The sequence below is a fragment of the Alternaria arborescens genome (genome assembly GCF_004154835.1).
Source record: "Alternaria arborescens strain FERA 675 chromosome Unknown contig_33, whole genome shotgun sequence".
Classification (NCBI taxonomy): Eukaryota; Fungi; Ascomycota; class Dothideomycetes; order Pleosporales; family Pleosporaceae; genus Alternaria; species Alternaria arborescens.
This window is the reverse complement of record NW_021167888.1, coordinates 13,565-39,022: the sequence shown is the minus strand read 5'-3', so window position 1 is coordinate 39,022 and position 25,458 is coordinate 13,565. Positions and strand designations below refer to the sequence as shown.

The 25,458-nt window shown below is 50.4% G+C and overlaps 14 protein-coding genes across 14 annotated transcripts; 8 read left to right on the top strand and 6 right to left on the bottom strand.

Annotated features, from left to right (window-relative positions):
- Positions 1 to 168: 168 nt before the first annotated feature.
- AA0111_g10187 (hypothetical protein) lies at positions 169 to 987 on the bottom strand (the record flags this gene model as incomplete). The annotated part of the gene is made up of 1 exon (XM_028643908.1): positions 169 to 987. The coding sequence occupies one exon, from the start codon at positions 985 to 987 to the stop codon at positions 169 to 171; it is 819 nt and encodes a 272-aa protein (XP_028502172.1).
- A 256-nt stretch (positions 988 to 1,243) lies between these two features.
- AA0111_g10186 (hypothetical protein) lies at positions 1,244 to 1,905 on the top strand (the record flags this gene model as incomplete). Its single annotated transcript, XM_028643907.1, has 2 exons — positions 1,244 to 1,328; positions 1,382 to 1,905. The coding sequence occupies 2 exons, from the start codon at positions 1,244 to 1,246 to the stop codon at positions 1,903 to 1,905; spliced, it is 609 nt and encodes a 202-aa protein (XP_028502173.1).
- A 241-nt stretch (positions 1,906 to 2,146) lies between these two features.
- Positions 2,147 to 3,296, top strand: AA0111_g10185 (COP9 signalosome complex subunit 5; the record flags this gene model as incomplete). The annotated part of the gene is made up of 2 exons (XM_028643906.1): positions 2,147 to 2,171; positions 2,260 to 3,296. The coding sequence occupies 2 exons, from the start codon at positions 2,147 to 2,149 to the stop codon at positions 3,294 to 3,296; spliced, it is 1,062 nt and encodes a 353-aa protein (XP_028502174.1).
- Positions 3,297 to 3,484: 188 nt separating this feature from the next.
- Positions 3,485 to 5,146, bottom strand: AA0111_g10184 (Glutamate--tRNA ligase; the record flags this gene model as incomplete). The annotated part of the gene is made up of 1 exon (XM_028643905.1): positions 3,485 to 5,146. One exon carries the CDS (start codon positions 5,144 to 5,146, stop codon positions 3,485 to 3,487), a length of 1,662 nt encoding a protein of 553 aa, XP_028502175.1.
- Positions 5,147 to 5,451: 305 nt separating this feature from the next.
- On the top strand, positions 5,452 to 6,891 carry AA0111_g10183 (hypothetical protein; the record flags this gene model as incomplete). Its single annotated transcript, XM_028643904.1, has 4 exons — positions 5,452 to 5,482; positions 5,529 to 5,587; positions 5,637 to 6,093; positions 6,143 to 6,891. 4 exons carry the CDS (start codon positions 5,452 to 5,454, stop codon positions 6,889 to 6,891), a joined length of 1,296 nt encoding a protein of 431 aa, XP_028502169.1.
- A 734-nt stretch (positions 6,892 to 7,625) lies between these two features.
- AA0111_g10182 (hypothetical protein) lies at positions 7,626 to 9,040 on the top strand (the record flags this gene model as incomplete). The annotated part of the gene is made up of 2 exons (XM_028643903.1): positions 7,626 to 8,058; positions 8,109 to 9,040. The coding sequence occupies 2 exons, from the start codon at positions 7,626 to 7,628 to the stop codon at positions 9,038 to 9,040; spliced, it is 1,365 nt and encodes a 454-aa protein (XP_028502170.1).
- A 261-nt stretch (positions 9,041 to 9,301) lies between these two features.
- Positions 9,302 to 10,228, bottom strand: AA0111_g10181 (hypothetical protein; the record flags this gene model as incomplete). The annotated part of the gene is made up of 2 exons (XM_028643902.1): positions 9,302 to 9,759; positions 9,808 to 10,228. 2 exons carry the CDS (start codon positions 10,226 to 10,228, stop codon positions 9,302 to 9,304), a joined length of 879 nt encoding a protein of 292 aa, XP_028502171.1.
- An 898-nt stretch (positions 10,229 to 11,126) lies between these two features.
- AA0111_g10180 (hypothetical protein) lies at positions 11,127 to 13,046 on the top strand (the record flags this gene model as incomplete). The annotated part of the gene is made up of 3 exons (XM_028643901.1): positions 11,127 to 11,649; positions 11,698 to 12,608; positions 12,663 to 13,046. The coding sequence occupies 3 exons, from the start codon at positions 11,127 to 11,129 to the stop codon at positions 13,044 to 13,046; spliced, it is 1,818 nt and encodes a 605-aa protein (XP_028502181.1).
- Positions 13,047 to 13,222: 176 nt separating this feature from the next.
- Positions 13,223 to 15,091, bottom strand: AA0111_g10179 (Acyl-coenzyme A synthetase; the record flags this gene model as incomplete). Its single annotated transcript, XM_028643899.1, has 4 exons — positions 13,223 to 13,539; positions 13,590 to 14,267; positions 14,417 to 14,817; positions 14,868 to 15,091. The coding sequence occupies 4 exons, from the start codon at positions 15,089 to 15,091 to the stop codon at positions 13,223 to 13,225; spliced, it is 1,620 nt and encodes a 539-aa protein (XP_028502231.1).
- Positions 15,092 to 15,725: 634 nt separating this feature from the next.
- AA0111_g10178 (hypothetical protein) lies at positions 15,726 to 16,523 on the top strand (the record flags this gene model as incomplete). Its single annotated transcript, XM_028643898.1, has 1 exon — positions 15,726 to 16,523. One exon carries the CDS (start codon positions 15,726 to 15,728, stop codon positions 16,521 to 16,523), a length of 798 nt encoding a protein of 265 aa, XP_028502230.1.
- Positions 16,524 to 16,737: 214 nt separating this feature from the next.
- Positions 16,738 to 18,517, bottom strand: AA0111_g10177 (hypothetical protein; the record flags this gene model as incomplete). The annotated part of the gene is made up of 6 exons (XM_028643897.1): positions 16,738 to 16,992; positions 17,042 to 17,216; positions 17,289 to 17,673; positions 17,735 to 17,919; positions 17,970 to 18,190; positions 18,263 to 18,517. The coding sequence occupies 6 exons, from the start codon at positions 18,515 to 18,517 to the stop codon at positions 16,738 to 16,740; spliced, it is 1,476 nt and encodes a 491-aa protein (XP_028502233.1).
- Positions 18,518 to 19,598: 1,081 nt separating this feature from the next.
- AA0111_g10176 (hypothetical protein) lies at positions 19,599 to 21,282 on the top strand (the record flags this gene model as incomplete). Its single annotated transcript, XM_028643896.1, has 3 exons — positions 19,599 to 19,933; positions 19,998 to 20,916; positions 20,971 to 21,282. 3 exons carry the CDS (start codon positions 19,599 to 19,601, stop codon positions 21,280 to 21,282), a joined length of 1,566 nt encoding a protein of 521 aa, XP_028502232.1.
- Positions 21,283 to 21,821: 539 nt separating this feature from the next.
- On the top strand, positions 21,822 to 23,033 carry AA0111_g10175 (hypothetical protein; the record flags this gene model as incomplete). The annotated part of the gene is made up of 1 exon (XM_028643895.1): positions 21,822 to 23,033. One exon carries the CDS (start codon positions 21,822 to 21,824, stop codon positions 23,031 to 23,033), a length of 1,212 nt encoding a protein of 403 aa, XP_028502234.1.
- A 161-nt stretch (positions 23,034 to 23,194) lies between these two features.
- AA0111_g10174 (hypothetical protein) lies at positions 23,195 to 24,792 on the bottom strand (the record flags this gene model as incomplete). Its single annotated transcript, XM_028643894.1, has 2 exons — positions 23,195 to 24,246; positions 24,315 to 24,792. 2 exons carry the CDS (start codon positions 24,790 to 24,792, stop codon positions 23,195 to 23,197), a joined length of 1,530 nt encoding a protein of 509 aa, XP_028502177.1.
- Between the last annotated feature and the right edge of the window lie 666 nt (positions 24,793 to 25,458).

The window sequence follows — 25,458 nt, the reverse complement described above, 5'->3', positions numbered from 1 at the left end:
GTATGTTGTACAGTATGCTACATGCACGGGAACTATTCACGTTCCTTCTTCCTTCCCCATCTTCGCTTCTTTCGTATTGAGTTGAGCTATCCGCGGCTCGGCATTTTGCTCGTGCACCTGCGGTACTTTTTCTGAAGGTTCGTTCATCCAGATCACGTTGGACCATCCTCACGCCTCTGCATCTTTCGACTTGTTCTCCTTCTCAATCTTCTTACCCTCGTATGTAACCTTCAGGATACCTCCAACCTGTCCCTCGCGCTTAGTCTCTCGCGAACCCTTGCACTCTTCCACCGCTTCATCAATGGCCTTCATCACCGCATCCGCCTCTTCCAGCGTCGCTTTCCTACCAGCCTTCTTCCGCCCAAGCATAACCTCCACCTTGCGCCCTTCCTTGAGGAACTTCTTCATGGCAGCCAGCCTATGCTTTAGATCCCCCGGCGCAATTGCCCAATTCAACTCCAACGTTTTTGAAGAAAGTCCTGACCCCGCACTCAGTCCCTTGGCTTGCCGTCGCATTGTGTCCAGTTTCTTTTGGTGTTGGGCGCGTAGGTTAATTTTGGAAATAACGCGGCATGTCGGCAAGCTCTCCGGATCTAGGAAGCCATCTTGGTCGTATTTCCCAGGTACCATTTGTACAACGTGGTGGGTGACTTTGTTTATGCTTGACAGCGCCTCCTGCAGAGGGACGTTCTTGTGAATGGCACCCTCTTCGTCGACGAGGTTTATAAAGTCAGCTTCGATGGCTTTGTCGATGACGTAGTAGTCTGAGATGGCATGGCGGCGGGTATCTTTTGTGTATTTTATCCCGCGGGTTGTGGTTCGGCTCGTGAGACTGGGCGTGGACGAGGAGAGAAAGTTCGGAGACGAAGTTGGCGCAAAAGCTGGGGCGTAGAGGAGTGGGATTGATGTCGTATTGCGAAGATTCGGAGCGATGAAGACACGGTAGAGGGCACGAGAGGTACCGGAGATGTGGTGGGCGGGCGGCATGCTGGAAGATTGTGTGTAAGTTGTGGGAGACGAGTGAACGGAAGTGAAGAAGTTTGAGTAGTGACGTGGGATAGCTGGAGATGGAACTTTCCTGTCGGCGCTAGCAGGGGTAGAGTCGAATCGGAGCAGTGACGACCTCCGCACCCGCAATCGTCCATGGTGCCCACCTTCAGCCTACTCCCACGTAGCACACCACCATGATAGCGATAGAGACGGCTCGTATCTCCCTTGATCTCTCGCGACCCTACCTGCCGCCATGAGTGATCCCCTGGCGGAATATTTGTCTGCACTCGATGCGCGTGACGCAAGGGAGAAGGCGCATGAGGGGTACGTGAACGCCTGTAAGTTGCAGAGTGGAGTGCGCGATGTCACGGAATCATGCTCAGATGTCTAGATACCAAGCTCGCCGATAACACGGCGCAGTTTGCGAATCAGACACCCTCCGCGGAAGAGTCAGCCCCCGCGGCCAGCGCATCAAAGGGCAAAGGACCAGCAACGACCGATGTCTCCTCGCCATCTGCTATCGCGCAACTTCGCTCCGAATTAGCCGTCACTCAGCGCACGCGGGGTGATCTAGAAAGTCAACTGAGCGCCCTTACTGCTGAGCTGAGCACCCTCAAGGCCTCAGACACGCAACAAAAGCAGCGCATAGAACAGCTCGAAAAAGTCCGGACGCAACTGGAGAGGCGAAGCAAGGATAGAACGGAGGAGCTCAAGGGCAAGGGGAGGCTTGTGGAGGAGGTACACGACGAAATGGTTGCGCTGAACCTACAACTGAACATGGCGGAGCAGGAGAAGGAGAAATTGCGCAAAGAGAATGAGGAGTTGACTAAGAGATGGGTCAAGAAGATGGAGGAAGAGGCACGGAAGATGAATGAAAGGTCAGGGTGGGAAGATCAGTCACGGAGGAAGAAGTAGAGAGAAGACAGACTTTTTGATCTCGCTCTATTTTAGGCTGTTGACAGTAAATCATAACATAGCTGTATTTGCGGTGTCTTGAATTACACTCGACTTCACTTTCCTATGACTGCCGGCTTGCTCGCTGATGCCTTGTTTGTCTTGGCGCTTGAGCTCCCCGCAATAAGCATACAGCTCCCGCCTTGCCTCCCCACCAAACAGCATCAAACTCACCCAAATAATCTCGACACCGTCTTCAATCATGGGGACCGCTTTGAAGACGTGGGGTAAGTCTGATTCCTCGTCTAACCCATGTCCCATCCATCATAATACCATGATACCCCGCTTGACGTTGCATGCTAATAAACATCCCAGAGCTGGAGAACTCCGTCAAGCTTGTAGATCCCCAGAAGGACGCCCTCTACAATTATTCCTCCTCGGAGCAGAAAGCCATCAACAACGCGCATCCATGGCGAACCGACCCCAACTACTTCACGTCTGTCCGCATTTCGGCCATCGCCCTCCTCAAGATGGTCATGCACGCGCGATCCGGCGGCTCAATCGAAGTCATGGGCCTGATGCTAGGCAAGATTGAAGCACACACATTCGTCGTAACCGACGCATTCCGGTTACCAGTCGAGGGTACAGAGACACGAGTCAATGCACAAGACGAGGCAAACGAGTACATGGTAGAGTTTCTACAGCGCGCACGAGAACAGGGACAGATGGAGAATGCCGTCGGCTGGTACCACTCGCATCCTGGCTACGGCTGCTGGCTCTCGGGCATCGACGTCAACACACAGAAGACTCAACAACAGTTCCAAGACCCCTTCTGCGCCATCGTCATCGATCCCGACCGAACCGTCTCTGCGGGCAAAGTCGAGATCGGTGCCTTCCGTACCTATTCAACAGAGTACGTTGAGAATCAGGCCAAGGCAGGTGGCGGCTCCAAAAACACAAGTGGCGCTGAGAGCGACGGCTTTGAAACCATTCCGCTCGGCAAGATTGAGGACTTTGGCGCACACGCCAACCACTACTACCCCCTCGAAGTCTCGCACTACAAGTCGTCACTCGACGCTAAGCTACTAGAAGCGCTGTGGAACAAGTACTGGGTACAAACACTGTCATCCTCTCCTCTCATCTCCAACCGCGACTACGGCACCAAACAGATTTCAGACCTCGCCCGTAAAATGCAGCAAGAGAACAACAGCAGCAAGCGCTTCAAAGGCGGAGCAGGATACGCGACGAACAGCGAGAGTAAGAACCAGTTGACCAAGCTGGGTGCGGCTGGGAGCAAGATTGCGCGTGAAGAAGATATGGGCCTACTAGCTGCAAACGTCAAAGATAAGGTCTTTAACCTTACGAACGGGCAGGAGGTCAAGAGCCAGGAGGTCGAGATGGAGACTTCCTAGGTGTACGATGAAGTATCGTGGATAGCATGGTATGGCGTTCAGGGTGTGTAGGGCGTACATTGGATAGATCATGGGATGGGATACCACACGAAATGAATCGAACAAAAATGATCTGTGTTCGTGATCCATGCTCTCTATGCTATTGTTACATACGTTCCCGGACTTTACACATGCTATCATACATCATACTAATTATTGATCAGCAACCCCAACCGTTTGAGCGTCTCAGTCCTCCCAAGAATTGTGAAAATGTCGTACAACCGCATCCCCTGCTCCTGCCCTGTAATCGTCTTCCTCAAGTAGTGATACACATCCTTGCTTCCCTTCTTGCCTTCTGTCCTACCATCAATGATCTCGTGCACCTTCTGCATCAGATTTTCTTTATTCCAATCTTCCTCTTTAATGTCTGCCAACATTTGTGCGCGCATGGGTATGTCGGATGTAGTTGACATGGGCGGTTGCTTGTCGAATGGACGGATGGGTGTGAAGAAGAAGGAGTTGCGGTACAGAAACTCGTTTGCGTTTGTATAGTTTTCTGCGTCGGCAAGGATGATGGAGCGGATGTAGGATTCGGGAAAGGGCGTGCCAATGATGGATTGCCAGTCTTGGTAGGGGCTGTCTTCTGAAGTGAGGAGTTTGGAGACGTTGCGAACCAGTTCTTCGAGTTTGGGTCCGCCGACAGAAGCACGTTGCAGGGCATGTTTGCGCTGGAGGAATTGCATTTTACCGAATGTCACTGTGGTGTTGCCCTTTGTGAATTTCAAACTGAATTTCTCGATCAATGTCTTCAGGTCCATGACATCGCTCTTTTCCTTGTGACTCCATCCTAGTAACGCAGCGAAGTTTGTCAGGGTCTCAGGGAAGATTTCCATCTCCTTGAAGGCAGTGATGTCGGTGTCGAAGTTTCGCTTGCTGAGCTTGTTGCCATTCTCGTCGACGAGTAGGCCGACGTGGGCAAATTCGGGAGGTGTCCAGCCGAATGCTTGGTACATGGCGATGTGCTTCGGGGTGCTGGGCATCCATTCGCTTCCTCGTATTACGTGAGTGATCTTCATGAGGTGGTCGTCTACTACGTTCGCAAGGTGATATGTAGGGAGACCGTCAGACTTCAACAAGATGGGGTCTTCGTAGGCAGATTCGGTGACATGGCCGCGTCTCTTGAGGGGTCGGAAGGTGCCATAGATGAGGTCCTTGTATGTCGGGTATTGATCTGGAACTCGGAGGCGTACGGTGTGCGATTCCTCTTTGGATGCTCTGTCATCGCTTTCTTCTTTGGATATAGCAGGTGGGGCGCATGTGCGGTCATAGTCCGTTGCGATGCCCAGCTTATGTCTGTGTTCGGCTAAGGCGTTCAAGCGCTCGGAAGAACAGAAGCAGCGGTATGCATGTCCTGATTCCAGAAGTTTGTGCGCGTATTCTCTGTATATCGCACTCCGCTCTGACTGTTTGTACGGCCCATACGGACCCCCGACCTCTGGCCCTTCATCCCATTGCAGTCCCGCCCATCGTAAGTCGTCGAAGAGTCGTTGTTCGGCGTCTGGTATCGTGCGTTTTTGGTCTGTGTCTTCTATTCGCAGTAGAAATTGGCCGCCCGTTCGTTTTGCGAGGAGGTAATTGAACAGCGCCGTCCGCAGTGATCCAAGATGTAGGTAGCCCGTCGGCGAAGGTGCAAAACGCGTCCGTGCGGGAGATGTTGGTACGGTAGTATTAGCCTTGTCTTTTCCTTCTTTAGCGAGCTGAGGATTTCCTTTAGAGGTGATTGAGCGGTGCGAGGATCGCGAAAGGCGGACTAGACATGACCGGCATGTGTAGGTGGATAGTTGTGGGCGGACAAGTAGTGAAAACGACATTTGGGTGTTGATGCGACGCAAAGGGTTCGAGTTCGCGGTTGAAAATGACGTGCAGGGATTCGCCCGACATTAGTGGGGGCCGCTCCTCAGGAATTTGGCCCGCATTGCAAGTGATCGACAAATCTGGAGAAAGTTTGTTGCCTTCACTCTCACTGGACAGGACGCATTCTACTTCGTTGCGCCCGCCTTATTTCTTGTACATGCTTCTAAGAGTGTGTCTTGTTCCTCACTTTCCGACTCATACCCCAAAGTAGCCCAAAAGTAGGTATTCCCAATCGACGACATCACCACTCTCTGCTAACGCCATGCCAGTGGATGAGGAAATCGATCTTTACGGTAGATACACAAGTCTAGAGACTACGAACCGCACTGACGAAAACAGAGGTCCTCGAGATCGAAAAGGGCGCGAGCAAAATCGAGATCAAGAAAGCATACCACAAGGTCCGCAGGCAACAGCAGTGCATCCACGCCTCATACTGACAGACAATAGGCCGCGTTAGCACATCACCCCGACAAGGTCGCAGAAGAAGACCGTGCAGAAGCCGAGGTGCGCTTCAAGGCCGCGAAACAAGCCTACGAAATCCTCTCCGACGATGACAAGCGACATCTGTATGATACCCATGGCATGTCCGCCTTTGACCCCTCCAAGGGCGGCATGGGAGGCGAGGGCCCCGACATGGACGACATCTTTGCGCAGATGTTCGGCGGCATGGGTGGATTTGGCGGAATGCCAGGCATGGGTGGCATGGGCGGCATGCCCGGTGGACGAAACGTGCCACGGAAGGGACGCCCAGTAGAGCAAGAGTACGAGGTCAGCTTGGAAGAGCTGTACAAGGGCAAGACGACAAAGTTCTCAAACACAAAGAACATCATCTGTAACCTGTGCGAGGGCAGCGGTGGAAAGAAGGGCGCAAAGGCAAATTCTTGTGCTTCCTGTGGCGGGCGGGGTATGTCAATTTCTCACCTTGCACTTGACGACTATACTGACTTTCAAAGGTGCTAAGCAAGTCCTCCGCCAGGTCGGTCCTGGCCTCGTCACCCAGGAAACTGTTCCTTGCGGTAACTGCCAAGGCTCTGGCCAAGTCATCCCAGAGAAGCAGCGTTGTAAGAAGTGCAAGGGCAAGAAGGTCGTCGAGACCAAGAACGTGCTCGAACTCTACATTCCCCGCGGTGCGCGACAAGGCGAGCGCATTGTACTTGCAGGAGAGGCAGATCAACTACCCGACCAGGAGCCAGGCGATATCATCTTCACGCTCACCGAGACGCCACACGATGTCTTCGAACGCGCAGGCGCTGATCTGAGGGCCGAGTTGAAGGTTAGCTTAGTGGAGGCACTAACAGGCTTCAATCGCGTGGTCATCACTCATCTCGATGGACGTGGTCTTAAGCTCAACGTGCAACAACCAAACGGCAACGTCTTGCGACCAGGACAGATCCTCAAGATCGAAGGAGAGGGTATGCCCATGAAGCGCAGCGACGCGAGAGGTGATCTCTACCTAGTAGTTGATGTCGAGTTCCCAGAGGATGGATGGTTGAAGAACGACGCCGCAGTACAGAAGCTCCGTGACGCACTACCCAAGGATGAAAAGAGCGAGAAGAAGCATGAAGAAGAGGAGGAAGTAGACGTTGAGTGGGATGCTGACATGGAAGAGTACGGTGCTGGTAGCGGCGACCCACGTGCTGGAGGCGCCGAGTGGGAAGACGATGATGAGGAGGCAGAGGGCCCTCAGTGTGCGACACAGTAAGGTTGCATGATACGATTGACGATTGCATGGCTCGGCGTTAGGGGGACGACGATTACATCGTATCTTACACACGCGGAGAAGTCGCGGATATAGACCGGTTATACGCTGCATACAAGATGCTCTCATTTTTTCACATCTGCCACATCTCTGGAGGCGAGTGTTGTTTAAAACTAAACATCGCAGCCTGGCTAATATGGCCATTGGAAGTGTGAGCAAACATGGGGAATGAGCTCTTTCGTCAATCTCCTTGGAGTGGCTGTGAGGGTCGCACTCTCCCATTCAAGGGTGGATGAAATCCATGCATCACCAGTGCTAGGGGCTGCCCTGGCACACTTTTCGCAGCAATATCACCGGGTAAAGCCAGCCACGCTTTCCTATTGTCTAATAAGCTTACTCTAGCCACTCAACATACCTTTATCTCCGCCCGGGGCTGACGTACAAGCATAGGGCGGTATGATCATTATCAACGACGGGCAACATGATCGATCTTGCGACTGTTTTCCTCGTTCAAAATCATGCACGACTTTCAGATCCCATCCCTTGCTCGGAACGATAGGCCAGCGACATTGCTTCAACATAGTGCTTGCGAGGCCTACCTCGCATTGTTGAGCTCGCAGCTATATTGGCTATTTCCGGATTTTGTTCGGAACTTACACGCGCAATCCCTATACCAACGTGACATGGGCAGAGTGGCAGTTATCGAGTATTTGGACGAGGTGTCAATGCCGCCGAGAATGTTCAAGAGTTCGCGAGAGCTGCAATGCTATCTTGATGAGACCGCTGATGCGAAGCCGACGCATCCTTGGCGAAGACTGTTCATACTTGAAGATCTACCTCTGAACTACGTTCAAATTCTCGGCTCACACCTACGCATTCCCCCAAGTGTCTTCGGCGCCCACTGGGCCGATCCCGCAGCTCCTTCATTCAATCACCGCAAACCTTTCCGTCGTTACTCCGAAAACAACTTCGTCATAAGGTATCCTTCCACACAACCGATTCGCATTGATGCTGATCCCGCGGTTCATGGACATACTTTTAAATGTGACTTCAACATCGACCGTCACATACAATGCTACGACCCAAAAGGGCCGATCATCGACCAACCTAAGAGCTATCATGCTTTGTCGTTCTGGACATCTGCTGCCCGGGAAGATGGCTCATGGGATTGTAAGATTCAACTTTCAGCTCTGTTCGACACCACTAACCTCTCTGGGTAGCGGTTCTAATAGTAGATCCACCAGTTGGTAAATTGGTCAAATCTCTCTCGGAGAATGTCATGCTTGAAGTTGACTACTGTTCGGAAGATTACGCGTACTCCCGATTGCATTCACTAGATCCCGACTTCCATGACTTTACAATATTATCGTCGAACCCAGACGACTGGGATGAAGGAGAGAAGCGCCCACAGTATACGTCTATGTTTGACGACATAGTCGCAATCCAGCAAAACACGCCATCCGGAACGATTGGTCCACGTACATGCACCGACACCGCTCGTAAACTCGCGATCTGCTCGTCTCTTTCATATGTCCGGAGGCGAATCCTGACTCTGCTACGACTGCAGACAGATCCCCTTGCAGCAAAGTCACATGTCAATCGATGGTACTATCTTCGTAATTTTGACCAGGGAGTATTGGGAAACTGGCAGCACGAGGTCTTTGGATTCATTGTCGACGTAAAGTTTGTTATGAGTATTTTGCTCATCGAACTGAAGGAAAACCTTGAAGCTTTGGGATTATACCGCCCCGGTAGTTCTGACGAACTGCAATGGGAGCGAGACGGGTGGCTTTCGGTACAAGACCACTGCGGCAAGATCATCGGCATTGCAGATGCGTTCTTGCAGTCCTACATGCAGTTCACCACCATGCAAGAAGCACAAGCTGCCAACAAGAATGCTTCCAATCTTGCTCACATTACCAACCTGACGATGCTGTTCATACCGCTTTCGACTATTGCAGCAATCTTCTCCATGGACGACAAGTTCTTGCCTGGGAGGACAAAAGGGTGGATCTTCTGGGTTACGGCGCTGCCTGTTTTAATCGTTACTTTTGCGATTACGACGAAGGCGCGGGCGTGGCTGAATCAGTACTGGAAGATGTGCACAGCAAAGCAGAATCGAATTCACATTACGAGTAAGCATAGAGCTTAGGCGACTAGAAGACGTACACGAAGATTAAAACCAGTTCGTGAGGTACTGAGATAAAATAAAGCGATCATTGCTTCCGCCACTGGAGACTGTGAGGATACATCAAGCTTCTGCCACATTATAATTCGAGCAGTATGCATACGGATTACATTGAGAACAGCTACATGATCAATACATCGGCCGACCGTTCGTCGACGCCTTTTCATCCTCGTTCGAATTTGTTAAATCTTGACCTTTCAGAGCAATCTTGAGCATGTCTTCGTCTCACCGGCGCATGCCTCTTACGTCAAAATATGATTCTTCATCCGCAAACGACACATAACGTCTCCGTCGCCTGTATTCCGCAAGCTGCCCTTCTTCTGCAATGAGGCACTCGTCGCCACGCCACGTTCCAGCGTTATGTGGTTGATACCTATCCTCGCGTTCTGGTTGCCTTGGTTCATGGACTGGCCTTCCCATATCGCGTGGCAAGGCATTCAGCGCGAATTGCGATTGCCTCTGATCTTGCAACTCGTCCCTGTCGTTGAAACGTGGCTGTCTTTGACCGTGCAACTCTTCCCGATTGCTATAGCGCAATTGCTGCCGATAAGGTTTGTCGACATCTGCGATCCTCCTCCGGTCAGCCAATTCGACCATCTTCTCCGCTTCATGCACTGGAATTGGAAGCATGGATCCCCATTCGGCTGCCGCATCGCAGAAGTCAACGATGTCCGATCTTTCTGCTGTTCAGTTTTAGCTTCTGCATATGATCGTCTCACCATCTTACTCACCATCAGTCATCTCCCTCGGCCGTTCCATCTCGCGCCCTTGCCGTGCCTGCTGCATCGATGGATCCGGGTTCATCTGCATGAAGCGCACGGGGTACTTTGGTTGCCTCTTCATGCGTGAAACTATGTTCTGATACATCGCAAGATAGTCATCTCTATGACTGCCTGAGATCTTCGCTAGTTTATAGTCGTTGGGGTAAGGCGCAAGGAAGTTGACAAGCCAGATGATATCGGCATCGCGACCTGGATAGTAGTCGAGGCTCACAATCAGACGTTCTGTGAAACGTAGCGCAAAAAGACCAATTATGAGGAATTCTGGAGCGGAAATTGGTGGAGTAGGACGGCGTGCAGGAGGCAGTGGTGCGGAAAGACCACGGGTGATATCAGGAAGTGGGGAGAGCGCAGATCTCTGCTTTTGCTGCATGCTAACAGTATTACGATAGAAGATGATGGTATAGAGGAAGCAGGATCTAGTTATTATAGGTCAAGCATAAGATATTGCTTGCGCGCCCTTGGCGGTAAACGGCCATCGCAACGCACCGTGTGAATGATGACTATGAAAACAGACAAGCCCCATTTCTCCCAAATCCTAGCATATTGCCGCGCTTGGATTCTCCTGCTTTCTTTAGCTTTTAATATTTTGTTTGTTGCTTCACTGTCGTTGTGATACTACTGTCCGCTACTTAGTCATCTCGATCTCCCTGTAGACCAGAGTCATGAAAAGGCTGCATTTTACGGCTCCAGCCTCATATGCGGGAACGAGGGAACGAGTCGCTGAAGAGCGGTACGACACGGCACCCCAGTGCGGGGTTGGAATGGCGCTATGTTTAGTGTCAAGAGAGCGAGCCTTGGCCTCACCATCGCCGTCTGTTAACGTTCACCTTGTTCGATTACACACTCATCCTTTTTCGAGACCCACTACCTTCTCAGATGGATGATCAAGGCGCGGAACCCCGAAATAGCCGTCGGTCTCGCCAGGCTTGCTTGAACTGCCGGTAAGCTCTCGCCCATTACTCTGCATAACCACATGCGCGTCCAACGTATCGGGTCCGCAAACGACCACAAAATACAAGTCGTGGCGACTGAATATGGCGACATAGACGAAAGAAAGTCAAATGTGATGGCGAGCAGCCTTCATGCAGCTTCTGCGCTCGGTTGCTCCAGAAATGCGTCTACCGCAGCCGCAGATGGACAACGACACAAGACAGCCGCCCAACGTCAGACCATCCTAAAGACATGAACCCAAATAATGTATTTCCTTCTCTTCCTACTTTAAGAATCATTTATTGACAGCTTCATAGAAAGGTCTGACTTCATTGGATATGAGCGGCGATCCCCAATCCGATTTCAGTTCCATGCTTGAAAGGTACCGCACCCTCATTGCTAAGCATATCTTAGGTTATATGCTGAACTCTTTGCGCAGTATCGACGCTGCAGCCACTTCAACCTTCACAAGCAGGCAGCAGCTTCCAACTTCCAATACAAACGATGCGTCGATCAATGCTCATAGTCTCGAACCACAGATGCCTCCATCTCACATCTTATCATCAACTATCGAGTTATTCTTTCATCATTGGCACGGTCAGCCATACTGCTTCTTTCATGAAAAGACATTTCAGCAACAGCTACGCAGTGGTAGGCTGCCGAACTACCTTATACGAGCTGTACTAGGAATAGCGATACGCTTTTCAGATGATCCATTCTTTGCCGACAAAGATCGTACAGCTGCGGCGCACGCGTCCGCAGCATGGAAAGAGACTTTCAGGCGTATCTTTGACTCTGATGAAGTTTTAGACCACTATGTGGTTCAAGCGGCGACTTTACTCGCGCTGTATGACTTCACAGGTATTTCTGCTCTTTATTCACAGACAAAGACAAGGCTGACTGCTTCAGAGTGTAAGCATAGAACTGCATGGATCAAAATTGGTGTAGCTGTCAATGTTGCACAAGCTATGCACATGATGACTGAACCGCCCACTGAATTGCCCTTCTCCGCTCAAGAGGAACGTCGTCGCACGTTATGGTCGATCTATCTTTTAGATAAGCTGGCCACTTGTGGCAGACATAGACCGTCCTTGTTCCAGGACCAGTCAATTCGTATTCAGCTACCCTGCAGTGACGAAAACTTCCGAACATCCACACCGCAGCAAGTGGTAAGTCTGGAAGAGTTTCTGCGTTTTGTCGACTTCAGAGTCGATCATATGGAGACACTCGCACCAACTGTTGTCGTCGCTTCTCTCTTGAGCCAAGTGGCCAACTACACTTTCCAACGAGACATTACTGGCGATCGGAAGGCGCCGTGGGACCACACGTCCGAGTACCAAACCATTTGCTCTCAGCTCGCCCAGTTCGAGACACTCTTCGACTGCTATGGGGACATACAGGCGACGATTCTGAACGCACCTCTTCGTCAGTCTGAGCCCAACGTGCCGATCACCGAGTCCACCATCTTGACCTATGTCCTGTATCATCTTTGCTACTGCTTGCTTCAGCATCCGTTTCTGATAAGGCGTCGACTCGAGAGGACACAATTCAAGATACCCGCCGGTTTTCTGTCTCGCACAATCGTCAGTTGCTTCACACACGCTCAGGAACTCACGCGCACTGTGGAGAACGCGGCCCGCGCGCAATACAAAGTGTCAGCAACTTTTTTGAGCTACGCTTCTACCGTAGCAGGCTCAATACACTGTTTGTTCCAGCACTCGCTAGATTGTCTTACTCGCATACAATCCGTGGAAGCTCTACAAAGCAGTATAATGCACGTCAGCGGGAAAACCAGATTTTGGAAGACGTCAGGGCGCATGGTATGTGAATACTGGGTATAGGTCTATCGTTAGCTAACAAGATAACATTCACAGGTTGCAAAGCTGACTCAGTTCGCTGTTGATTCGATACGTTGTTCTGACTTGATCGATCCTTCCCTCCAAAGTGTCCCCCTCGAAGTTGCCGACATCGATCAACTGTACGCACTCTGTGACTACGGCACACTGTCCACGACCAAGGCTTTGAGCTCCACCGATACAGCTGCAACAAACATTGAGTCTGAAGATCTCACAATTGAGCGAGAACAAAGTCCCAGATTGGATCTTGACGGCTATAGTGGCCACATTGACGGGATTCTACCTCAGATCTTTGGTCCTGCAAACACCGGGACTATGATCGATAATTTTTCATTCGCTCTCAGAGATTACGGCGAGAATGAGGAAAACATCAACGGCACGAATTATGCGTGGCGCTTGTAGTGTTGTACAGATCATTATACTCTTCATGGACTTTTACATATATGAAGGTGTCTGGACGGCCTTAGTGGAAAATAAGCTACTGCTTTGAGCTAGCAAAGGGAACAAAAGGCGGACATCGAGCGCAAACATGGAGGTGTCGGAAACAGGATATAGTCAAGGTACAGGCTGACACATGATTAGAGTTTCGAGCCTGCTTCCTTTCGCCATTCTGATTTCCTGAGTAAGGCCCGCTGAATCTTGCCGCTCGTAGTCCTAGGGAGAAAACTGCCTTCTACAAACTCCAGTTTTCGTGGATATTTGTATGGTGCTGCATTCTTCTTGCAGAACGTTTGCAGCTCCTGTTCAAGTTCTTGAGGTGGAGTATTCTCGTACTCTGTCGCACGAACGACAAATGCCTTCACGACTTCTCCTCTTTCTGGATCTGGCGAGGATACGACGGCAGCTTCTGCGACGGCAGGGTGTAGCTTGAGCGTGGATTCTACTTCAAAAGGACCTAGGAAGTTGTCAGAAAAGAAGACTCAAAGCGTTAGGACTAGAGCATACCTATTCGGTATCCAGAGGAGTTGATAACATCATCCGCTCGCCCCACAAACCAGAAGTAGCCATCTTGATCACGAGTTGCTCTGTCACCGGTTAGGTAGTAGGACTTGACTTCCCCATCCACCGTAACGGTTTTTTCATTCCGGGTGCACGTATTATCTTCCTGCACATAGCCATCGAAGATACCAAAGAAGTTACTGCTGCCCTTCCGGTCACTCAACAGCACTGCTATATCTCCTTCCTCGTTATGCGCAGCCTCCACTCCGGTTGCCGTTATGATGTGGAGAGGCACTCCAGGTGCTGGTTTCCCCATGGAGCCTGGGCGGATCGTGGAGCCTTTCAGATTGGCACATAATAATGCGGTTTCTGTTTGGCCATATCCTTCGTAGATGTCGAGACCGGTAAGTTGACGCCATCGCTGGGTGACTATAGCGTTCAGCGCTTCTCCAGCCGTTGTACAATGAGCTAGCGCAGCGGGAGGGTTTCGCTTGAAGTGGTCTTCTAGTTCGGGTGACACGAGTTGTCGAAAGATAAGCGGAGCGGCGCATAGGGTAGTTATCGGGTACCGGCACAGTATATCCACGGTGCGCTTTGCACTGAACGCTCCACGATCATCGTGCACGAAGAGCGTTGCGCCAGAGTTCCAAGCTCCGAAGAAAGACCATGCAGCCTTTGCCCAACCTGCCAGCGGGTCAACAATGTCGTTCTGAACTTCTCTGGTGAACGATTTGACAAACCTTGGTCCGCAGTGTTCCAAAGGACTTTACCTGGAGCCAGCTGATACCATTGTCCGAATGCGCTTCCTCTTGCTACTCTATTTAGTAACTTACTCAGATGCAAAGTGCTCGGAACCTTACCTAGAGAGAGCATGACCTGGTTATGTCTTACCATCTTCGGGTGACCAGACGTTCCAGAAGTGAAATAGATCATGGCTGGACTGCTCCATTCTTGATACACCGAGTCGAATCTGGCATGAGTCTCGATCTCCTCCAGTGCGGCATACAGAGAAGAAACGTCTTGACTCCTAGTACCATCTCCGACTCGTATGATATGCTTAACTGTCGGACAATATTGGCGCACGGCAAGAAACTTCGACACGCTCGTTTCGTCGCCGAAAAACAGTCTCGATTTGGTTTTATTGCACCGGTATTGAATCTCCTTCTCGGTCAGGAGATTCGGCCCTGGTGACAGAATGATTCCGCTGCGAATGGCCGCAAGCGCGATCTCCCACCTTCAGATTGTCAGTCGAATTTCTTGTAGACGCATAGATAGCGTACTAACCATGCAGGCACTCTTGGGAGAACCATCGTCATAGTATCCCCTTTCCCGAACCCCAATTGATCAAGGAGGAGAGCAATCCTATGGGATTGCTTGGAAAAGTATTTGAAGGTCATGTGCCTGGTATTCGATTCGTCTTGCGATACCCAGTGCATGGCCTGCAAATCATCCTGTTGATCTGCCCATTTGTCGATTACATCAACCGCAAAGTTGAATTTTTGCGGCATCTCGCTAGGCTTCGAATCAAGTGTCGCCATGGGTACAATGATACAGAAATTTGTTTGAAGGTATATGATTTCGACAATCCAAGACTGGTGAAGTTGAACAACATGGTCTCAAAAAAGTATTGGACACACGCGCTACATACCCGGCCGGTTGGCGGGAGTAGCACGGCATTCCCGATGCATCACTCTAGAAGGAACGGGTCTATGCAGCGTCGGGTTTGGAGACCTAACCCGAGTTCAGATAAAGTTTTGCGGGGTAACGGAGCCTCGAAATGCGGCTATGTGGGGACGGGCTTGGCGCGGCCCGAGGTGTGTCCGTGGACGGCTTCAAGTCAGACGCCAGCTACCCTGCGGCTGACAAAGTTAGTCTCTTGAGAAGAATGAGGGGCGCAGGGTGCTCTAATGCTCTCGGAGCATAGATTCTGTCCGAGATAAGACTACCTAGGTATAATTCGCTTCGGGTACAGAGCGCTATAGGAGCATCTTATGGCACTGCAAGAGCCATACTCCATTAGTTCATACACACAAAAGTCACCTACTTCGAGTCGGGTCGCCTGTTCTGGCTACCGCGTCATTTGTACTTCTCTTCAGAATTTGCCAGACAATAGCCAGGAGGGATACACACGACCAGACCGACATGACGCCACCTTCATACAGCTATGTCAAAGTTGAACTACAAGAAGCGGGTCGGATTGCCATCATCAAATATAACCGGCCCAAGTCGGGGAACTCTCTGCATCCCAAGCTCTTAGCGGACAGTTTATCTGCCCTGCGGTGGGCAGATAGTCAGCCCGATGTTCAAGTCATTCTTCTGACGGGAGAAGGCAAGTTCTTTTGCACTGGGATGGAATTGACGGACACGGAGGCTCCTATGTCGTTCGCTCTTGGCTCAGACTTCCATCAGTTAACAAAGACCTTCATTTCCACCGAGAAGATTCTGATAGCCGCTGTCAATGGCCCAGCCGCAGGCTATGGCGTGAGCAGTCTCGCTCTCTTCGATCTTGTATATTGTGTCCCTGACGCATACTTCTTTACACCGTTCGTCAAATGGGGAATGACCACAGAGGGAGCATCGAGCTTTACGTTTCCGCGGCTTATGGGTCATCAGAAAGCCTCAGCACTATGCCTAGCTGGAGAACCCATCTCAGCCGAGGAGGCAGAAAAGCTGCATCTTGTCACAAAGATTTTGCCTAAAGAAGGTTTTCTCGACAATGTAATTGAAATCGCACGCCGGATCGCGCAATCTCCTTCCGGAGCACTTCGAACTACAAAGATACTGTTGAAGCAACCCGTACTTCAACAGCTACTTGATGCGAATGATCGCGAGTGTCAGGTTACTCAGCAGGAAAGATTTGGTTCGGTGGAATACATGAAGGCAGTCCAGCAGTTCAAGGTTGAGCAGCAAGAGAAACGCAAATTCAAGAATAAACTGTAGATCGATGTTCCCCTTATGTGGAGTAAAAATATCATCCATGTTCATCTCAACGAACCGCGATATGGACACACATGCGTTACGTGAAGAGCATCTCTCTCACTCATGTGTGGGATTTGTCATTCTCTTTTTGGAAATGAAGTAGATTGTTGTGCGACTACCATAACATTGAAGCATTTGTGCTTAGAAGATGTCTTGGATTGTAGTTACAGCAATCTTAGACGGTGTATCGGAAGAAAGAGGCATTATCACCTTTGTCTGCCTCCGCTTCTTGTTCAGAGAGTGTGTACTCCTGAGGAGGCTTATGTTTGGAATCCCTTATGCTGTTTTCTCTCCGCAAATACCACGTCATGAACGAAGCCAGCAACACAGTCAAACAACACAACGCGAGGAGAATGCCGTGGCCAGTATGGTAATGAGGAGCATCGCGGGCCTGGAAGATGAACCCCGAGACTGCGCCACCCATGTTACCCTGGTACATCGTCAGTAAAGGATAAACAGTCAACAAGGAATAGACCCACCGTTCCGATCTGCATAGCAATGGCTACACCTCGTTTTACAGATCCGCCAACGTTATTACTGTTCCAAGAGGTAATCTGTGGCACGTTTGGATAGATTCCTAGCAATACTAGGAAACAAGCGAAGTATTTGACGCCATTTGTGTCCACAGTAAGGAGAATGATGAATCCGACGATGCTGTCACTAAGTTAACTTCGCTACGATGTAGAGTACAGGACGATCATGATCGCATCCCCGGTGGAGACTTACGCGAGTGCAGCAAGTCCGATAACGAATAGGCCACGTATTCTAAGTCTGTCGGCAGCAAAGCCAATGCCAACAGTGCCAAGACACGCAAGGAAATAAGGCGGTACTGTAAGCAGCTGAGCAGTCTCATTTGTGTATCCCATACCCCGAATTATGGTTGGCAAAAAGATCGAGATGGAATAGAGTGGTAAAAAGTTGGTGAAGGTGATGAGACAGTGCACAAGAATCCTCCAGTCGGTAAAGGCATCCTTTATGAATTGAGTGCGGAATTCGTCCGATAGAGCCGTGCTGTCATCTTTCAGGCGTCGTATGACTTCAGTCTTTTCCCTCTGGGTAAGGAACTTAGCGGTATCGGGGTAATCATGTAGATATTTGTAAGAGATTCCGGCTAATATCAGTCAGTGGATATGTCAAACCTAGAGATATCGACGAAGAGAATTCGCTCTCACCAACTATGACAGTCAGGATACCCTCAAGGATGAAGATCCATGCCCAACCATCGAGCCCAGCAATCCCATCCATTTCCATGATGCCACGCGCAAGGAGGCCTCCAAAGGCACCTGCAGCAGTTGCGGCCGAGAAGAAGATCGCAATTCTGGAACCGCATTCATGACGACGGTACCATAAGGTGATGCTATGGTTTGTTAGCAAAACCCGAAACAGCAAGACATTCTTGGTACCCACTAATAAGCAACACCAGGGAACAAGCCACCTTCAGCAAGACCAAGGGCCATACGTGCAGCCAACAAACCTCCAAAGTTGTGCACTAAGCCCATGAGGGTCATGACTATGCCCCAAGCAACCATGATCGAGGGGATCCAGATCGACGGCCGGAACTTTTTCATGGCGAGGTTGGACGGTACCTCAGAGATGATGTAGAAAGGGAAGAAGACTGAAACGGCTGTCTATCATTTCACACATGTATGAGTCAATGCCATGAACTGCAAGACCATGGTAGGATAGTAGAGTTGACTCACAGCATAATCCCAACCAGTCATCCCTAGATCTTGCTCAAGGCCAGCTAGTCTAGCATTCCCGATGTTTGATCGATCGAGAAACGAAAGTAGATACATCGTAGAGACAAGAGGAAGTATGGCGATATCCAACTTCCGGAGGAGGCGCCTCGTCTCCATTGTCGTGAAAGCGACGGTTTGGTCCGGCGGTTCTGCGATGTCGATTTTCTCTGTCCGTGTCATATCGATAGAACGTGGTTTAACATCTGTATTCTCCATTTTCGACAAATTTGAGCTTCGTGACGAGTGGTTTAGAAGAGCTGGATGAAAGAAGACTTCAACGTATAGTACAGTTCCACTGACAGGGCACAGCAAGTCGTTTGACAACAAAGTTTTATAGATGTCAGATCTCCTTGTAGAAGCTACTGAGCCAAGCCGTCGATGAGGAGTAGAGGAAGGTCACTAAGGGCTATGCCAAGGCCGTGCCCCGGGTGCCAAGTGTTCAAGCCCGAGGGTGGCGCTCAAAACGTGGGCACGCTGTTGTGGTCACTGAACAGGGTAAGATCCTCATTATTGCTCGTATGACCATGGGTGGAGTTTGGCTTCGACGCTAAGTGACACCCGCCGTGAGCCCGAGGCGAGAGAGTTGCAAGGTTACACCCTTTCTCGGGTCGGCTAGAAGAAGCAATATGGGGGTTTCCTTTTAGCGTTGAGCCAAGCTTCAGACACGTGGGTAAAGCTCCAGTACTCCAAACTCCAGGGTTGTCAAGCCCGTCCAGTTGGATTAGTGTCTAGTCTTGAAGATCTTCTGTGTTCACGTGCGTGCCACGCAGTCAACCACCTTAACGCCTGGCCATAACAAACTAAGGCCGTAGAACAGCACAGAATAGCCATTGTCGCCCAACCCATCAGCAAAATGCTATCAAACCCCCTTCAATCATGCTCTTTTACAGATGTCATCTTTCTTAGGCATGTAACCACTACAGGCAACTAGCTAGGTCTTGCCGAGAACATACTAAATGCTATGTGATCAACAAGACCTCGACACCATTACGTCACAGAGTTTCAGACTCTAGAGAGATCTCCAATATTCCAAAGATGAGGAGCATTTCCCGTGTGCCGAAACAAACTACCATCGTACTGACGCTGATTGCTCTAGATACTCGAACGCGGCCGGCCTATTTTTGCCGAGGTCCGTCTTTGTTGATCTCTCTCCGATGACGGCAAGTCCGCGAAACTTCGTGCGCGAGTGTAGTGCAAATAGTACTTACACATTTATACCAAGAGCAAAGTGCATCGGAGAATGAGAAAACACCATTTGCTGTATTCGAGCTTGTTCTCATTGCGTATATCTGCTGTCATGGCTTTATCTCCAGGAGCCAGCAACTGCACAACACAATCCATTCCAACTCCCGAGATTTTTGGTGCCAGCATCATCGGACTTGAAGCTCACTTAGCATTGGACTATGTCCCTGACGGTGGTACTTCGTATTGGCCAAATCACGGCCCACTTCCCACCGATATTAAGGTCGACTTTTGTAACGTTACAGTTACTCATACGCACCCCGGAAAGAATGACACGCTACGTACTCAAATATGGCTTCCTCTGGATCCTGACTGGAATGGTCGTTTCACAATGGCTGGTGGTGGGGGTTGGTCTGCGGGATTCAGTTCATCGTTCGCCAACATGTACGGGTCAGTTTTGCCTATGTACGGATCGCATATGAGACGTTTACTAACTTCGTATACCCACGTTTAGTCAAGTGACTGGAGGCTACGCAAGTGCGACCGTCGATGGCGGAGTAGAACATGAGAATGGATCTTCTGTAGCAGAATGGGCTCTAAGTAGCCCTGGCAACGTCGACTACAACGCACTCCAGGATTTCGCATTTAACGGACTTATCGACGGTGCGTTGATTGCAAAAAGCATTATCAAGACTTTCTACCACTCACCCCCTACGTATTCGTACTGGGATGGCTGCTCTCAAGGCGGTAGACAGGGCTATCTTTTCGCACAAAGATTTCCAGATGTTTTTGATGGAATCGCAGCAGCCGCGCCCGCTATCAATTGGAGTCCATTCTTCTTTGCTGGAACGTACCCTCACCAAGTGTTCTACGAACTCAACACGACTGGTTTTCCGCACCCCTGCGAGTTTGAAGCTCTTGAGAAAGCTGCTATAGCGGCTTGCGATGGTCTTGACGGGTTGACTGACGGGTTGATCTCGGATCCAGACAAGTGCTACGTCGATCCACGAACGCTGGTTGGATCCACAGTTAACTGCAGTACAACTGGTGGGCCTTCGACTATATCAGCTAACGCTGCCATAATTATGGAAGCGGTTTGGGAGGGGCCTCGTACACAGAATGGGTCCTCTCTTTGGTATCCAGCAGGCTATGAGGTAAACGGCGGTTCACTAGAAGCTCCTGGTCCCGAAATCATCGGCAGCACCTGCAACAACGGCACCTGTACGCCTCTGAGAGCTACACTGTTTACGGATTGGATCAAGTATTTTGTCGAAAAAAACCCGAACTACAATTTGAACAATATGACCCGCGCTGAGTGGGTGGAAGATTTTGTAGCAGGAGAGCGGGAGTACAAATCTATCATGAATACTGATTTTCCGGATCTTAGCGGACTTCGAAGATCAGGAGGGAAGCTTCTTACATGGCATGGACTTGTAAGTACTGTTCGAACGTCTGGACCATACAAACGACTAACATTTCTTATGAAGGCGGATGGGGCAATACCATACGGAGGAACACGCGATTACTTCGACCGGGTGTCTGTTCTCGATCCTGAGTTAAGAGATTACTACCGCTATTTTGAAGCACCAGGCGCACGTCACTGCATAGATGGACAAGGCGGTTCTCCACATGAGACATTCCAAGCTTTAGTTGATTGGGTTGAGAAAGGCATTGCACCCGAGACACTTACTGCCCGGAACGCGGAAGACAAAGAGCGTCTGCTTTGTTTGTATCCAAAGAAAGCCGTGTTCAAAGGTAATCCTTCGGAGTATACCGCTCAAGACTTCGTGTGCGAATAGCCTACCAGCAACCGGATCCACAATCCCTCACGAAATAATGTGAGGTAGCCCTTGCGAGAAGCACTTTGAGCTTAATCTCCATATTGCAGTAGCTTTCTAGATAGAGTCCAAGAGTCCAGGGTTTCTTCCATTTGTATCCTATCAGAAACGATGATCATGTTAACGCGATGCACGTTGACAGCTTGGCTGCGACTTAACTGTAAAGGTTTGTTGACTCATCTTGGTACATAATAACTAGATAGGGGAGAACAAGGTTGTATTCTGTCGACAACCCTTTCTCACAAGTAGGGAATGGTGGACAGGGTTGCAGGATGTCACTTCAATGCCTCCCAGGAGGCTGGTGAGGCTGATTCGCGTAGTGACGTCACGCGAGTTACTAGCGCGAATGAGTCGAAATGACTATTGGGCGTTCATAGTGAGTGAACTACCGTGAAGCTGAATATCACGTAAGCTGTGTGTATGTTATACCATGCAAAGTCTTCTTACAGCACAGGATTTTCTCCCAATCCACGGATATCTGTCAGCAATCGAGCCAAATTATGAAGTTCCCACAGATACCGGGAACCTCAGCACTTCCTTACACAGTTCTACCTACCATATCAACAGATGAACCTCTACCAGAAGCGCTGACTTCACCAAAACCTCCTAGTTCAGGCTCTAAATCTATATTCGCATTTTGGAACTCTGGTATTCACAACTTACCTCCCAATCTCCTACGCAATGTCATCGCTTGGTACCGTCGCTTCTCACCACTAGGATGGGCCATCTACGTACTTGACGTCGTGCCGGACTCTTCACTCAATGTAGCCAACTACATCGATACCGAGTCGCCTTTAGTGGTACCAGCAGCGTTTACGCGCGGCACCCTGAACGGACACTATGCTGCACAACACACCTCAGATCTCATCCGGTATCCACTCCTGCTGAAGTACGGTGGCGTATATCTCGATGTCGGTATTCTGCAATTTGGGGACCTGGACCAGCTATGGACTAAACACATTGTCAACCCGGACTCCCCATACGATTTCGCCGGTTTCACAATGGGTTCAGATCTGCAGATCGTAAATTTTGCGCTCATGTGTGGTGCGAATAACCCGCTCGTGCAACGCGCACATCATATCCTACTTCAGGTCTGGAAAGGCAAGACAAACACGACTGATGCGCACACCCACCCAATGGTGTCACATGTCCCTCTCATGCGTGTGCCACAAGAAGTTATTGTAGAAGAAGAAGGCCAAGAAAAGATGATCATCAACGACGAAGCGATGACCGACTACGCAGTCCAGATTCAGTGCATGCGATCGGTGCAAGGTTGGGTTGATGAAGGAGATGGCTGGGATGGACCAAAGTACGTCAGAGAAAAGTGCTGGCTGTTGAGCATGATGGACGGCGCTTTCGCACACGAGCAGATGACGAGCTGGAGCGGACAACGACAATTTGATCTTCTAAGTCTTCCTTTACCCAAGCCAGGTGAGGTTGAGACCGACGATCAAGCATTTGCAAGGCGTATCGTGGCGAAGTTGGTGGCTGATAGCTGGTGTCTCAAACTTGGACACGGGTTCTCGGCAAAGCTTTTTGGCGGTGATACGTTGGGCATGCTTTGGAGGAAGCATCCTGGCAGCGACTGTAGAGATGGAACGTACGCTGGTTGGTTACGGTGGGCAGAAGTGAGTTGTTGTCGCGACGAGGAAGTTGTGCCTATGGATGTTCCAGTATATGAACCTACCATGCGAGCGAAACTGTTATCATAACCTACTGGGTAGCGATTGGAGAAAGATGAGGGAGTTGCGAAAGGGAAGTCGAACTAATAATGCATTACTTAGCGTAGCGCCTAAAGTTTTAGTACAAAACTCCGTCATAGCATAAGGGAAGCGAATCTACCAGCCTTCAGCATTCCTCTTTGACGCGAATCCTAACGCCATCCTCTGCTTTCAGGTTTTCGAAAACTCGGGTATCGAGTCGCAGGCATTTCGTGCACGGGTGCAGCTTCATGCGTCATCATCTCCGACGGCTGTCGCGACACTTGTTGCACAGGTGAATGTGGCTGCCCGTCGATCTCGCTGACGGGAGGACCCTTCTTAGCGCGGCGATTCCGCCTGAATAACAGAAAACCGATCGTACCAAGCAGAGCAAGTCCCGCAACACCTCCAACCACACCGCCTGCTATGGCACCTGTATTCGTGGACTTCTCAGGTGTTGGGGTAGGATTCGCTGGCGTCGTGTTGGTAGGCGTGCAGATCACCGTAGGGTCCGGCGACACGTCTTTCGCGTCGGCTGCGACAGCTGGAGCGAGTTGGAACTCGCTCTTGGCGTAGTCTACAAGAAGGTAATTAAAAGTTAAGAAGAGGCCTCCAAGAGTACTATCCACATCCCCTGGGTCGCTTGCTCGGGTATCCGATATCGAGGCTTCGAGCGTGCTGTCGTTGGTGATGGCATAACGACCGTACTGATCAGACCCACGTAGTGGCGCGAACAACTCCTTATTGGGTATGGTTGACTGGTAGCCACCTGCCAGTGTCACAACGAGGTCGCCCATAGGGCGGTTCGACACATTATAATGCATCTTACCCGGATACGCAGTCTCATTTTGCCCAGTATATACGCCGAACGCCTGCGCAATCGCCGGAGGGAACACGAAACGTTGTGTCGACGGCTCAATACATGCGATCAGCTCATCGCTACCATCTGGTATGAGTGGCCGGTCCTGATACGTCAGATTCGTGACTGTGACCTGTAAAGGACAAGCTCGTTCAAGACTCCATTCGCCAATTGGGAAAGTGGTGAAGTTCGACGCTGGATCGACCCGCGCGCGATCATATCCACCTACAACGAGCAGACCGTCGTGTGGATCGATGCCTCTGCTGCCGCTCCAAAGACCGAAGACTTGTGATGGCGCGACACCACCTGCGACCGCCGCACGAAGGAATGACGAGTTCGTGCCGAGTGGCAGACCGGATTGTATACCTGTATACTAAGTCAGCGTCACTTGTCCGCAAGTCAGATTGGACAAGGCGCATTCATGGAATTCTTACCTCCCCATACCTCGCTATCCATCACCAACGGAAATCCATCAACATGACCATTTTCTTGAAACGCGACATCATCATTAAAGTAGACATAGCCTCCTGTGTCGTCTTCATCATCAATCTGGCTACCATTCCATTGGCTCTTAATCGATACAGCATATGATGTCGACTTAGTCGAGTCGAAAGCACCGCCGAGACCTCCAATACAGCTGTCGTTGGTCGCAGAACCGCAGTTAACAACATTATTAATGCGCGTGTTGTTGAGCGTAGTCGACGGCCGGAAAGCGAAGATCTGGTGTGGAGTTCCAATTCCAAGTTCGATACCACGCGCGACACCAAGACCGTCTTGCGTGACGCTCAGGTTGGCCCAGGTAAGCGTAAGAGGCGGGATGTCGCATTGCGCACCTACGAGACAAGGCTGTACGATGAAGAGAGCTGCAAGGCTGAACGTAAAGCTACTCAGTATGCGCCATGATGGAGCCATGGCGTTGATGTGGGCAAAAACATGCGCGTGCCCAATTGACTCGTCTGACAAGAGTATCGAGGTGAGTTCGTTGGGCAGGGAAGGAGAAGTAAGCAGACAAAGGGACTAGATAGCGCGAGGTAAGCAGGATGTGAGTTGTGCGTCGTGAGACGGCCCCCAAAGAGATGCCTTGGCGACATGCTGCTGTTATGCATGGTGATAGCAGTGGTTTCTGTGATTGGAGTTGTATGCTGGTGGCGCAACTCATTAAGCCTAGGTGGCTGCATGGTCAGCCTGAAACTTCGTTTAATCAGGCTGGCTTACATGCCGATCCCTTACTTCATACTTGAGATTTGAAAATACACCGTATTCGTCCAATCTAATTTCCCCACTGTTGTGCATGTGCGCCGCTTTTGGATGAATCAGAGAGAAGTGAAACCGCTCCGCTTTGTGCTTTTACTACATGCACAATCCACAAATATCCTATACAGATTAACAGATTAAGAAAAGCAGACTCAGGAACAAAACCTTCGATCTTGATTGGCAAATCGACAGGTGATACCAAATCGACTCAAATTACATGTTCAGCCCTCTCCCCGCGTTGGTCAGCGATGCCTCGGTCAAGCAAATTTGGCCATGTGACAGGATGTTGCTGTTTATCTCCATCGCTCGCCTGCCTAAGGAATA